The 14879-nt window shown below is 43.8% G+C and overlaps 1 protein-coding gene across 18 annotated transcripts in view; it reads right to left on the bottom strand.

Annotated features, from left to right (window-relative positions):
• The window catches only part of MARK2 (microtubule affinity regulating kinase 2), a 662301-nt gene that overhangs the window by 17666 nt on the left and 629756 nt on the right, over positions 1–14879 (bottom strand). For 13 of the 18 annotated variants that reach the window (XM_085625997.1, XM_085625990.1, XM_085625992.1 and 10 more), the window contains one exon: positions 5216–5260. The exons of the other annotated variants lie outside the window; for them this stretch is intronic. In XM_085625997.1, coding sequence (XP_085482123.1) covers positions 5216–5260 — 45 coding nt within the window. The remainder of the gene's footprint in view (positions 1–5215; positions 5261–14879) is intronic. 18 annotated transcript variants of the gene reach the window in all.

The following is a 14879-nucleotide window of genomic DNA, read 5'->3' as shown; positions in this document are numbered from 1 at the left end:
AGCACCGGAGAGCCACTGCTGGGGGAAAGTGATTACTGATCCAGAGTGGCCCCTGAAGGATATTAAGGCGAGGATTCTGTGAGCAGTATTCATCAGAATTCACAAGTGAAAACCATCCACGTCCATCCCTTTCACAAGGAAAGTGTTTTAAGGGGAGGGTTGAATTACAAATCATTACAATGCATTCCTTTAACTCCTACATGCCATTCCAAGATGTAACAGCAGAACTCCAGGGGCAACAATGGAGTGCTGTACTTCCCAGTATTAGGTCAGGATTGCATTAGAGAAGCTATTTCTGTTCTCTCATCAGTAATTTATACCTGATGTTTCACTGGTGATCACATATATAACAGAGACAGCAATTTAAGGTTATAAAAGATTTTTGTGAAGCATGGTAGATATCATAGAAAGTAAGAGTCATGTTCGATCAGTAAGCAAAATACTTATGGTATTCAAATACTCTTAGAAAGGGCTTGTGAGAACTGTTTGCATGTTCTTTTAATAGCGATCTGGCCTACTTGTTGAAGGGTTTTCCGACTTGGGAAAGTATGATTTTATAGATGGTGTAACACACCAGCATCAAAAACATACATACATAAAGACTTGTCCGCAAAAACAACACTCTGCAGCAAATGATACCCTTCCCTTTGCTGCCATAATTCACTGTGTGGCCAGAATATACACCTTCTGTAGCTCTCAAATATCATATGGACAAGCAGTAAAAATAGTACAGCCCCCGTCAGTGTTGGCCTCAGCATTTTGTAATGTGCTCTGTCAGGTGTGACCTCTTCAGGTCTAGAGAAGCCTGGATGGTGAAGTCTGGTGCTGGCTTAAGAGGTGCGTGAAGTGACTGCGCATTTTTGATGTATGGAAAGCAATATCAATCGCTTGTTAAATCACTGAGGGATTAAGTTCAGCCCGTCTGGCCAGTGCAGGTTATATATGGGCAAACACTAAATGACGGTCAATGTCAAATTGTGCACAATGTCACATTGGCTACCTCAGGCCCAAAATGCCTTAATGATTAATTCTGGTGCCATATGAGGAAATGGAGGGATGTCAGATTTTTTTTTTCAAGTATAGACAGCAAGATTCAGCACTTTTGTGGGTGTAAGACAGCAAGGAGAATTAGAAAAATGCAAAGAACATAAGGCCCTAAAGTGGGGATGCTAGTCTATTGGCACCAGCTACAGTTTAGAGGGGCCAGACAGTGTAGAATTTTCTTTACCCAATCCTGCATCTCTAACAATCACTAACAGTAGACACTCTAGAACTGTCGCTCTAGGATTTTGGAGTGGGTTTTGAGTCGTATTGTGCAAACGTACTTAATCATCTGATCAAACACTGGTTAGCATCAATGGGATAGGTTTCATCTAGCATGTCATTTCCAGATGAACATACTGGTTAACTCAAGATAATGCATTCCTACTTTAACAGAGGTTTGGTGATGGGTGATTTTAATATTTGAGGATAAGAGGGGGCTCTCCCACAAAAGAGACAAAATGAAATCTTCAGATTACCAGAATGTTTATAACCACTTGTATCCAGAAGCTCATAACAGATAACACTGATTGGCTTGATGGCATCTGACTAAAAGTCACTAACTTATCTGAGAGAACTGTCCTCATCAGATCATAAGCCGTTTTTGTTTTCCTCTTTCAAGTAAAAAGCTGTTGAGGTTCTAACTAGTCAACTTTCCGTACGATTGGCAAATACATGATCTCCTCAGCAACAGTGAATGAGAACACAGAATATTTTGTAAACAATTGTTTGTACCAATGGCAAAACCTGTAACTAGAAGAGTTAAGTTTAGGATAACCCCTTGTTTGGGATGATAATCAGAGCTACAGAAGGTAGATGAGCAAAACAGCTTGTTAGACTTGTTTAAGTTGTTTCAAAGGCTTATTCAGCATACCATCTGAACACAAGTAATCCAGGAGCAAATTTTGGTGGATATTTTCGGGCTGTTCCTTGAAGAAAAGATTGTGAAAACTCCAGCAAAAAGACTGAATTGTCCTCTGATACCAGCTCTAAAACTATCTTTCTAAATATACCGGTGGAAAATGAATGTTCAGCCTATTATCCATCTTGGTTAAAGCTGGAAGTCCTATATAACATTTGGCTGTGCTGGCTGCCATTCTAGTCTGCAGTCTGGTAGGAAGTAGAACTCTGGATCCATGAAAAGGTGCAGTTTGGACATTGCTAGTACCTGCCTTTGCTCATCTGATCAAACTGTCAGGAGGGGTGGCTCGGCCTCAGTTAAAATACGCTGTGGTCACTCTACTACTCTGATGACAAACTCTGGACGGAGACATCCAAGAGCCACTTCAGCATTACGTAGAGCATACTCTGCCACCTTAGAAATTACACTTGGCCAAATTACTGTACAAGCTTTGGCTGATGTGACAGAAAACTATAATGGGCCATTACACCAAAGGCACTAGCTGTCATTATTTTGCTGCACTGCACTTGCCTTCGATAGTGTTGAACATAAAATCATGTCTGATAGGCTGGATTATGGACTGGGAGATCAGAAAGTCCTACAAGACCTGGTTGACATACCTCTCAACAGGCAGCATTGGGTATCTTTCTCCATAGGGAGAAGCTAAGGTGTGGGAAAGAAAAGAGATCTATTATTACTCCACTACTTGATGGTTATGTGCTACCATTCATCAGAGAAGTTAGGGTGTTCAATCAGGGCTGATGATACGCAGTTAGTTAGTGGTTTCCTTTGAGGACAGAGTAGGCATACAGAAAATATATACTTGCCTCCTTGAAATTTACTGCTAGGCTTGAGAAAGCAAGTTAGCACACAACAGAGGGAAAATGGAAGTACTTAAGCTAGGTTCTGCAATTTGTATTGCCTCTCTTGTTCACGTCAGACTGTGTTCTAGAATTTCCACCTTTAACGGAAACAGTAAATGACCCTGAAGTCTAACTAAACCAAAGATATTCTAGGACGTCTAAAACAAGAATGGTGGTATAAAGTTCCAATTTTGTGCTAGCGAGACATAGCCTTCCTTATTTAGGCAATTAAAAGATATCTCCCAAAAAGATATTTCATGTTGAAGGTTTCTCTTATGTTAAACCTAACTACATATCAAAGTAAGGTCTGACAACCTGCCCCCGCATTCAAAGAGTCATCAGTTTAGAACACTGTCTCACTCCATTGAGCTGCTGAAGATAATCTATACATTAGAAAAGCCAATAAGACTCTTGTGTGGGAAAACATGGATAAAACATCATTCACTGCCTGTCTTGGCTAAGAGGTCATGCTCTTTAATTTAAAGCACCTTTTAATTTTCAAAAAGTGTAGCATACACAGTTTACTTGATGTGATATACAACACACAAGGTCCACCATCCCAGCTGGGAAGTCAGAGTTGTTCCATTACTGCCATAAAGTTTCCATGGAGAAAGGAATGCTGAAACCAAACACTGTTTGCTGTCCAGGAGCTTTCCAATTGAAGGAACTTTAGTTGGGACCATTACCCAGGCTGGAAATCAAACCCCCTCACAGACAAAGCTGGCCCATAAAGTGAAAATTCCCCCATCAGTACAGAAATGTCTATTAGCGCCAAGGTCTCCCATGACACTGTAAGCGTGTGCCAAGGTTAGAACCAGAGTCTTAGTTGGCAACAATAACGTTGGGTAGAAGGCACTACAGGTACCTTTCTGAGGGGCACCGAGACTGGTTGAGGTGGGGGCAGGATCCACCTTTGGCTCGTTTTATGAGGGGTGTCCCTCCCGGGACTTGTTTAAGCTTTAGAAAGTATTTTGAGATGAAGGTTTTGAAATCTTAGAATGCTGGGATGGACAAAAGCTTCAAGGACCTCTCAAACAGCCCCGGGTCTCATCTTCAAGCAGCACATTCAAATTGCAATGTAAAACCAGAAGGAAGGCAGTAGAGGCGCCGGGGTGCCTTTCCTCATCGGACATTTTGCATTAACAATGACAGTAGTAGTTAAAAGTGCCCACGCTTTCAACGAACAGAGAAGAGATACGGTTTCTTAAAAGCATGAAGCAGGTTAGAGAAAGTGAGAAATGGTAAAAAGCTCAGTGAAAAAATAAAGTGTTCCACCATAAAGTAAAGCAGTAGTGGGAAAACAGAAGTAGTGTTAGAAGGTCTTTGCTCTAACAAGGTAGGAAAAAAAAAGTGAAATGCTTTCCCTGGAGTCAACACAAAGCCTAAACTAGCAGAGACCAATTTAAGAGGCCAATGAAGTTTGTTGTGTTCTTCAAAAGTTTTACTTTTTTTTTTAATGTTTTTTTTTTTAAACATTAAGAAAAAATGTAAACATTTTTATGAATGTTTCCAGGAACAAACCTAACAGCTATATTATAATAAATAGGAAATATCTTTCTGTAGAAATGTCAGTTCTCCTAGGCTCTTTGCCACAACACGTCAACATAAAAATTCTCCTATATCATGTTCTCTTTTCACTTTATATCATACCACATTTTTTCACTAGGTCCACCTCACAAGTTCTCTTAAAAATGCAAAAGTCATTCCCTGCCTCCCTAAGCCCACTCAAACTCCCAGTGTCTGCTCAGAGTCCTAGGTCAAATACTTACCACTAATGGCCCCACGTAACTACAAAAATAATCAATCTCTCGTTATTCTATCGCTCACGACACTCAAGACCAATTTCACTGAACTTGCGTTTGGAACCCTTTACACTTTTCTATCCATCATTTATTCCCTTAGAAAGTACAGATCTATTTCTGTTAAACTGATTCATTAAATCCATGAATTAAATATAAGACGCAAGCACAAAATAAACTTAGATTCAGCAGTTTACATCAAAATGGCAATTAATTCTGATCCATTTCTGGACACATGTTTCTAGCAAGCTTCTCCTTATGGCCCTTAAGTGTTCAGACTGGGTGTATAGATCCTTTCCATGGGCTTCTCTGTATGCATTTCCATATATTTCCCTCCCACAAGCCATGCCTCAACTTCACCAAATATATGACCCTGCTTAGCAAATCAAAAAAAATTACCATAGCAGACAAGATTGTGATGAGTTAATTTACAGAATCAACAGACAACATAGTTGTTTGTAAGTGTGCATTAAACCCTTTGCATGCCATAGACAGAGCGAGAGCCAAGATTTAGGGATAGGTGTGTTACAGGAAAGTTTACAGAAGGTAGAGGGTTTTAGATCCACCCCTCTTGAGATTAGCAATGGTCTTGTCCGCACTTTCCATCTCACCTGATGCTCTCGACTCGCTCTTTGCCTTCTGGCTCGTTCGGGTTCCTCAAAAAATAGAGTTGAGAGTTTAGTGTACTGTTAGTTTGTGGTCAGGGTTGTTTATTTCACATTTCTTGTTGGTCACACACTGGAAATATCCCAAGCATGCTTGCCAGTGAACTCAAACAGGAAAAAATTAAGAAGTACAACACTTAACAGAAAGGTGAATGGAAAGGAATTCTTGTAGCATGAACAAATTATAAAAGGTGTACTGCACCAGTAGCCAACGTTCAGTAGCTTTGTTGTTTGTCTAGTATAAAACGGAGACAAACACATGAATCTCTCATGGATATGCATGCAGGTGCATCTCTGAGAGGAGGTAGACGATTTACATAAATGTATATACTTGACAACCTTATGGAATGTCTCCTTAGTAACATACAGCCTGATCCAGAGACAAGAAGAAGCAGGGTGTGTGGCAGCAAGGAGCAACTGCATATGTGTGTCGGTATCAATACTGAAATGTGCAGTCAAAGGGAGCTCCAAGAAGTACCTAATCCGGGGGACTTTTAGCCTCTTTAGCTACCTTAACACTCTACCTAACCACAGTATGAAGAAGCATTGCTGGAAACAAAGGTACAGTGAGGCAGAACCAAGAGTTAAACTCATGCTCCAGGTAATGATGAAGCAAGTCACTCAAGCTTACAGTAAAGTGTTTGAGGTAATCCGAAGAAAATCATACAAGCTGATAGGCCATTTGTTTGTCAGAGTACATCTCAGTCACCAAAGACTATCATTTCTGCTTTTTCCCCATCAGTATTTTTTCTAGAGTATGCAAAACACAACAAATTTACTGAAAAAGAATTAACATCCTCAGCTCCCCAATAGGGGTGAGCTGTGAACTCCGTTCTGCCGGCAGAGTTCGTGGGGTTCTGCCCACTCCGCGTACAGCGCGGGATTCTGAAAAAATCCATGAAGCGACGCAGAGGGGAGTTTTTACCCTTGCGCGGCTCGCCAAAGTTACGTTGGTGAGCATGAGTGGGGAAAACCATACGCTAGACCACCTCCCTGCGAGATTTCTCAACGCAGGCGGTCGCAGCAGCTTGCTACCACTTGCGTTGAGAAGCCTGCTGCTCGGGTTGAGGAAGCTGCTGCTCGAATAGAACATCTACTCTATCGTCAGAAAGAAGCAGCGCCCTCTTGCGCTGCACGTGGTGCCATTCGTGCTGATTTTACAGCACAGGACAAACTCCTGTCGCTAAAAAGCAGTGCAACTCAATGCACTACGCCGCTGGCAGAGTTTTTCCGGCACTGGGTGGAGTTCCGCCTAGCAGCACTCCGCAAACTACGCCCAGGCCTACTCCCCAACCAAAAAAGACAAGAAAGCTGTGACTCATAAACGTTTCTCCTTTTGCATGGAGTTAATTGGCACTGCCCCCTAGGGCTAAGATGCTAACTGTAATAGCTAGACAGGATATTGAATGTGGATCCACGGTTTGAGTGTCGATGGGGGCACTTTGTCGATCAACCTAAACCAGGTTCAAAAAACAATTGGGTCATGAGCATAGTCTGGGGCTCAGAGAGACTTTGGCTTATTAATAGTAAACCCCAATGATATCAGGAGGTCAGCCATCTGCAGCAAGCCAGCTTGAGCAGAGGAGTCGAGAACAGAGAATATATGTAGCCCAGACCTTCAAAGATGAGCCGTGACCTCCACCATCCCTTTCATGAACATGCAAGGGTTCATGGTAAGGACGGATGGCAGCACGATAAATTAATAGTGTTCTATTCTGGATCTCATACAGCGGGTAGCCCCTGCAGTGCTACAGGAAGGATATAGGAGATATGCATCATGCAAGGCAAAGGCAACCATTATGTCTCCTAGGTCTTGAGCTGACAGAATTTGAAAAAGAGAAAGCATTTGAATATCATTTTCTTTAGATCCATCCAAAAGCTGGAGGTGGAGTAAAAGCCAGAGGCTGGTCTTTCTTCGGCACAAGGAAGTAGCGCCAATAGCACTCCCCCGCCCCCCCCCGCCCCCCCCCCCTCTTCTGAGTTTGGCACCCTCTCAACAGCACCCTTGTACAAAAGGCTGCGTTCCCCACTCGTCACTCTGGTGTGGGAGGATGATGGGATGCTTGGGAGATAAAATATAGGTCACAGCCCCTATGAAACACCTGCCACACACACCCCTCTCATGGGCTGGATCTCCAGCCAGGGAGTTAGCCGTCTCTGCTGCTGCGACTGATTCTACCTAAAAAGGAGGGTTTTGCTGCTGTAGCACAGGTTGGGAGGCCTGCATTTGCCTGAAAGCCATCCCTCTAAATAGTATCAAAAGTTTTGGTACTGTTGGTGAAACTGCTTGGCAGGAGAAAATAGTTCCAAAGATGATGCTGTGGCACGACTACCCTGAAATCTTTCCACAGCCAAAGCAGACTGCTCTACTAACAACCTGAACCCATCTAAGGACCTTTCCATCAAGGGCGCCTGCACGTTTCCTCAAAACCTGGTTGATCTCATCTAAGCGTGCCTTCTAAGAATGATACTAGTGCCAGCAGCTCTTTCTATGTAGTTTGTTGTGACCAGGCCAGCACACACAACATACTTGGCTGGATCTTAGCCATCCTGTATTGTTTGGGCCAACGAGGCATTGATGTCGTTCGGGATACTCAGCATCATCTTGCTGGACATGTCCCACTAAGTGTGAGTGCACCTACTCAAAAGGAATCCTGCATAGAGAATTATGAGGCCTGAGCTTGTAGAGGAAATTACTTTATTTCTGAAAAGTTTCAATCGGTTTAAATTCTCTATCCATAGGACTAGTTGGAAAAAAATTCAGATTGATTTTACTAGTAGAAGCCGGAATAACCAGGCTTTTAAGTGTAGAGTGTCTAATCAAGAAACCCGGATCGGAGAAGGCTGGTCTAGGTCACCTAGTCATAGATCAGCTAATATGAGAACCAGAACATGTCTTAGCTGGGTCTGGCACCTACTGAGTCGGTGTCAGAACGGAAGGAACCAGCATGGACTTAAAGTTGAGCATGGAGGTCTGAACCAGTGGTGCAAATGGTCAGTCTGAGATGGTGGAGGGTGAATGGCTTCTTTGAAGGCCACTAATTGCTCCTGGATAGAAAACACAGGGAATTGAGGGCATGTTGGAACCAGTTAAGAGACTGGTTTGGATATAGGTAACACCAGAACGTCTTGCGACTTCTTACCAGACTGAGTGGCGCAATGGGGTCAAGCCCTGCTTAGTCGTTTTTGTGCTTAGTGCACATTTCTGACTAAGACTTACCAGAAGACTTTGACCAGGAAGTTAGCTTTCGACATAAGCGGGGTTCTGGACCACTAGCAGCCCTACGACTTGGAACAGGACTAGTGGTTCGACCATAACCTACTCTTATTTTCGATAAAATAGAACTTTTTGCCTCCCATTCTCAGATCACCTTTGGGTGCCTTAAAGTTCACTTGTACCATGACTTTGAATTGTGACCAGATCCCAAGCACCATAGGACATCTTTTTAGTGGGGGCATTTTCACTAACACACTGTTGTAGAGTCGTCTAAGGACCAAGATGGCAGCGGAGCTCCAGGTGCACGATGATGGTCACTGAAAGAAAAGGAGTGACTCCAGATCACAGGGATAGCACCTATATGTCGTTTCACTCCATCTCTTCCAGGGCGGTGTTGCTATTAACCGGTTCACACAAGTATTGCTTAAAAATGTCCCCAAATCCATTTTTGTGCCTGGGAATATTCTAAAGGTGTGTAATATGCTTTTACAAGCATCTATCAGAATATTTCTCCAAATGCCTTCCACAGAGCGCAAGATGAATACTTACTCAAGCCCTCATCACAAGTCCACTGGACTGTGGTAATGCTCTCTACTAAGAAATTGCAGCTCACTTCGTCCATAGACTATAGGTTCTATGGAACGCCACTGCCTGACTTTTCCTCTACTTCCCCCGTCGAGCCCACATCACCTCTCACCTCAAGGCTCCCAGTGCAGAAGAGATGCCACTTCGAGCTACTAACCCACGGATACAAAGACCTTCACAAATACGGCCCCGCCTACATCAACCACACCTGCACTTCCACCAGCCATCCGAAACCTCCGCCTCACCTCCCTTGCCTTCACCCCTTCGCATCCGATATCGTAGAAACAGTGGATGCTCCTTCTCCTACATCGTAGCAAAGACGCAGAATGATCACCCTCTACACCTTTGGACCTCACCCTCACTACCAGAGTTCCGAAAAAGATTGAAGACATGGCTCTTCAACTGAACCACTGGACCCCTCCAAGACCTGGATACCCTCATGTTGGTGAGCAGTGCTTCAGAAATTGATTGAGTGAATGTTTTACTGTTTGCAACTACTTTTTCAGGTTTTTGTGTATACATATTAATATTGATGGGCAGCCCAACTGTATGTTATCTTCCTTTCCTCTACTTTGACATATCAATATATCAAGATAACAGAATAAGCAGTAAACCACAGGGAACCAGCCCTTTTGAGGGAAGCTCAGAAATTATGATCTTGGGTACTACATTAAGGCATGAAAGCATACCTTCTAGAAAATAAAAACTAAAATGCAAGTGCTTCAACGAACACCATTTAGAAGGGTATGAACAGTCCCATCACAATGTTTTTCAAATTCGGTTTGTTGTCTAGGGAACACCAGAATGAGACCTTAGCACAGCAGAAAAAGACTAAATGACAACTTTATTACCAAGAGCGTCTCAAGTTGAGGATCTCTGGAAATGAGTTTTATAAACTAGCTGGAGATAACATTGTAGGTTTTTTACTAGTAACTGCAACTTGAGTGACCATTTGCAAGTACAGATGGTGATCAACAATGATTCATTTAAAGTCCAAGTGACTGAGGCAGCTCTGGTATGTACATGGCCTCCTGCATAATTCAATCAGATGCTATTTCATGCTCCCACACAGATCAGATTTTTCATTCATGAATAGAGGTAGGACAATACATTACACAATTTCTATAGCCACAGCAGCCTGGCTCATGAAGCTTTCCAGCATGGGATTCTGCATTTACCAGAACATTGTGTTATAACTGTGCAGGAGGTTACACTTGGTTAACTAGTTCTTGCTGTTCCCTAAAGTGGAAGAGGTTTTGCACCTGGCACCAAAAGGAGCAGTTAAGATAGTAACTTAGCTGCAGTAACAATCTTTCTGGTGGATACTCTACCTGCAAATTCTTCACCTGTTCAATAATTACAACTACTGACAGCTCCAACAGGGTGGTGTACCAAGGTTGAAGGGCCCATGTGGTAGCTAGTAGAATTAGTGTGAGGAATGTTTGCCTGAGCTTCTGAACCAGACACGGAATGAGTGGGAGAGGCGGAAAAGTGTAGGTAAATATCCCTGACCAGTTCATCCATAGGGCATTGCCTTTTGAGAGCAGGAGTGGGAACCTGGAGGCAAAGTTCGGGAATTTTGCGTTGTCGACTGTGGCGAACAAGTCTATTTGTGGGAATCCCCATTGTTGGGAGTATGGAAGGAGAACTTGGGGATGAAGTTCCCACTCGTGCATTTTCTGCCTCTTTCTGCTGAGGAGGTCGGCAATCTGATTGTTTACCCCTGGAAGGTGTTCTGCCAGAAGATAAATCCTGTGATGTATTGCCCAATTCCAAATGGCTCGAGAGAGGCAAGACAGTTGGAGAGAGTGTCCCACCCCCTCTGTTTTTGTACATAGTACATTGCTGTCATGTTGCCTGTGCGGACTAGGACAGCTTTGCCTATCAGGTGAGTTTGAAACTCTTTGAACGATAGAAAGACTGCTAGAAGCTCTAGATAGTTGATGTGGAGGCTTTTGTACTTGCAGCTCCACAGGCCTTGTATTGTGTAATCTTGGAGATGGGCCCCCCAACCTGTCAGATGCGTCGGCTGTGAGCAAGATCTATGGAATAGGGTTGATGAAAGGCCATCCTTTTGATACATTTTGTGGGTTCGACCACTGCAGAGAGCGATGGGTGCGGCCGTCTACCAACACTAGATCGTTTAATTGACCCTGCGACGGATTCCACTGATGTGCTTAACACTCTTGTAGGGGACGCAAGTGGAGTCTTGCATGGGGTACAATTGCGATGAGATGCCATAATTCCCAGCAGTTGCATGAAAACTCTGGCTAGTAATGCTTGGTTGAATTGAAACTATAGTATCATTGACTGAATGTTGTGAATTCTGGCTATATTGGGAGAGGGTAGAGTTTCAATAGTGTCTTGAGTGGCCCCTAGGTAAGACTGCATCTGTGAAGGATGCAGGTGAGATTTCTGTGCATCGACGGTAAAGCCCAGTTGATGAAGTATGTCTATTGTGGTCTGAGTGTGTCTTAGACAGTTTGGTAAGAGCTGGCTTTGATGAGCCAGTCCTCTAGGTTGGGGAAGACATGCATATGTCCGAGATGAGCTGCGACTACTGCCAGGCATTTGGTAAATACTCTGGGAGCAGTAGTCACTCCAAACGGGAGTACTTTAAATTGGTAATGTTTGCCTGCTATCACAAATCAGAGGTATTTGTGATGAGCTGGATGAATTGGAACATGAAAATACGCGTCTTAAGTCTAGAGTAGACAAAATCTCCCTTCTGTAAAAGTGTAAGTACCTGTTGAAGGGTTACCATGTAAAAATGCTCTGATAGTATATATAGGTTTAACTCCCTGAGATCCAGAATACATCTTAAGGCACCATCCTTTTTAGGAATCAAAAAATAAAGAGTAATCCCCTGAACCTTGGTACTGAGGCTCACTTTAATAAGAGAGAATGCACTTCCTGTTCGAGCAACTGCAAGTGGTCTGGAGACAATTTGTTAGAGCGAGATGGAGTGTTTGGAGGATTGGTTGTAAGCGCCAGGCAATACACATGTTGGATAATTCTGATCACCCATTTTTCGGTTGTTATAGATTGCCAAATGGGGAGAAATTGTTGAAGTCTTCCTCCGACAGGTGTGGTATGGTCGAAGGGAAGCGTGGGGAAGTCAATGTTTATTAGGGGAAGGGGCGTTACCCCTGCCTTTAGAGTGGTTTCCTATAAATCCTCCTCGAAAAAAGCCTCTTGAGGAAGAGGACTGTTATTTTCTTTGTAAGAGGAGGTGTTCTGGTCTGAGGATGTGGCTTTGGACCCTGCTCTGTAAAAGGAGCGATGAAAGGAACCTCTGTTTGAAGGAGACTCGAGCGCCCCCCTGGATTTAGGGACTTCCGTATCCTTTTTCATTTACTCAAGCACCTGATCGACCAATGGACCAAAGAGATGCTTTTTGTCAAATAGTGTATTTAAAATAAATTGTTGGACTTCAGGCTTAAACCCGGAAATCCTTAACCAAGCATGTGCTCTGAGTAAGATGCTTGTGTTGACCTCTCTAGCTGCGGTATCAGCAGCATCTAGAGCACATCTTATTGAAGAATTGGAAATTAGCTTTCCTTCATTCACTAAACCTTGCACCTTTGCTTTATAACATAACATGTGCATTTGTAAAGCGCATGTTCACCCGGAGGCATCTTGGCGATGAATAACAGACATTTATTGTTACCCAACTCAATGGTACTCATTTTATCCAGCTCAGATTGATGAAAGGCTGAGTGGACCTGCCGGAATTTGAACCTGTGACCATGAGGTCGAAAAGAAAAAAAGGCCCCTGCAGTGGACGCTTTAGTTCACTGAGCCACCAGACCCGGTTTATGCTCATCTGGGAGATATTAGAGAAATTGCTCGGTTTCATCCCAGTGTGCCCTATCTTATCTGGCCAAAAGGCCCTGTGTGTTTGCAACAAGTGTGTGATTGGCAGCTTGAGCAGCAATGCGTTTATCAGAAGAGTCTATCAGCTTGGAATTTTTGTCTGGGGGAGGAGCATTCCCGGAGGTTTGAGAATTAGCTCATTTGCGAGCATTGCACACTACCAGTGAGTCTAGAGGCAACTGACCCCTAATAAATATTGGATCTGTTGGGGAGGCTTTATATTCCGTCGACTTAAGGAGTCGAGATACGTGCAATTACAGGATCTATAAAAATCTTGTCAGCGTGTCTAATCATACCTTTAAGCGTCGGGAGTGTTTGTGTTGACCTGTGTGTGGATCCTAATGCCTCAAACAACAAATCCTCTTCTAAGGAATCATAGTGTAGTACCACCCCATGGTATTCTGCAGTCCTGGCAATGAGTTCTTGATAAGATACACTGTCATCAGGTGGTGATGGCTTGGCAGGGTAAAGGTCTGGATCATTGTCTAATGGAGGGTGAATTGTGTAATCCCGCCATGGAACTACTGGTTAATGCGTGTCCCACTCATCAATATCTTCCCGGTAATGGTGAGACTGTGGAGAATCCAGGGGTGTGATGTGCAAAGGATTTAAAGTCGGAGAAGAGGGTGGTGGAGGGGATGCTGGTGGTAGAAAAAAAAGGGCTGGTATCAACAGACTTCTTTTTTAAAGGGATCTTGTAATGACTGTCATCAGGAAGCTTGTGTTTGCGAGGCAGCTTGGTATGAATATGACCAGTTTCTGGGTTAATATAATGTCTCTTCTGTTTGGAGTCCATTTTTGGTGAACAATGTCTAAATTTGGATCAAAAGGGACATCTTTCGGTTTCAGTGCCAGGAGTTTTCGGTGATGGTTTGGACTGGCATTTGTGTGAAGATTTCGGCTCTGAAGGCGGTTAATTTTTCACATGGAGGATTTCCGTTCCGAGCCAGATTTCAACTTGGAACCAGAAGGCTTCGGTTCTGAAGAACAAGTTACTTACCTTCGGTAACGCTTTTCCTGCTGGATACAGTATCTGCCTGTGGATTCCTCACCTTGTGAATATCCCCTGCGCCAGCATTCCACTGAACTTTTCTTACCCAGCACTCCACGTCGACCTGGGCAACGTCACAATGCATCGGCTCCGCACGCGACTCCGTACGACGTCATCGGAGCCATAAGAAGCCCACATCGGCGTGATGACGTCAGTTCCACCCATTTTTTCCGTGCCTTCGAGGCGAACAGGTGAACCAACGACAACTCCAAGTATACACAGTATACAGAATACCAATACATAGCATACAAAGCAAAGGAATGCTAAACAAACAAGCATTTCCTACAAATGTACAAGAAAGTATCAAAATATTCCAACAAGACCTCTTTCATGGCATACAAAGGTGGACAACGGGGAGACGGGTGGGTCAGTGAGGAATCCACAGGCAGATACTGTATCCACCAGAAAAAGCGTTACCGAAGGTAAGTAACTTGTTCTTCTGATGGATACATCTGCCAGTGGATTCCTCACCTTGTGAATAGATTCCCACAGCAGTCCCCACTCCCGGAGGAGGGTGTCCACCTTTCCTATACCAGAAAGTCTTGCAAGACAGTGGCCCTCCCTCCTCATCTCAGAGTCCAAGCAATAATGCTTTGCGAAGGTATGGAGGGAGGCCCAAGTCGCGGCTTTACAAATGTCTGCCACAGGAACACCCCGGGCCAAAGCAGATGTAGATGACTTCGCTCTAGTTGAATGAGCTCTAATGCCCTCAGGAGGGGTCTTACTAACCAGGGCGTAGCAGATCTTGATGGCAAGGATAATCCATCTCGACAACGTGCGCTTGTGCACCGCTCTTCCTTTCTAATGTCCAACATAACCCACGAAGAGCTGATCGTCCAGACGAAAGTCCTTCGTTCTGTCCAAGTAAAAGCTTACAGCTC

This window comes from Triturus cristatus, chromosome 9 (assembly GCF_964204655.1).
Source record: "Triturus cristatus chromosome 9, aTriCri1.1, whole genome shotgun sequence".
Lineage (NCBI taxonomy): Eukaryota > Metazoa > Chordata > Amphibia > Caudata > Salamandridae > Triturus > Triturus cristatus.
The sequence above is the reverse complement of the archived record's forward strand: the minus strand, read 5'-3'. Positions and strand labels throughout refer to the sequence as shown.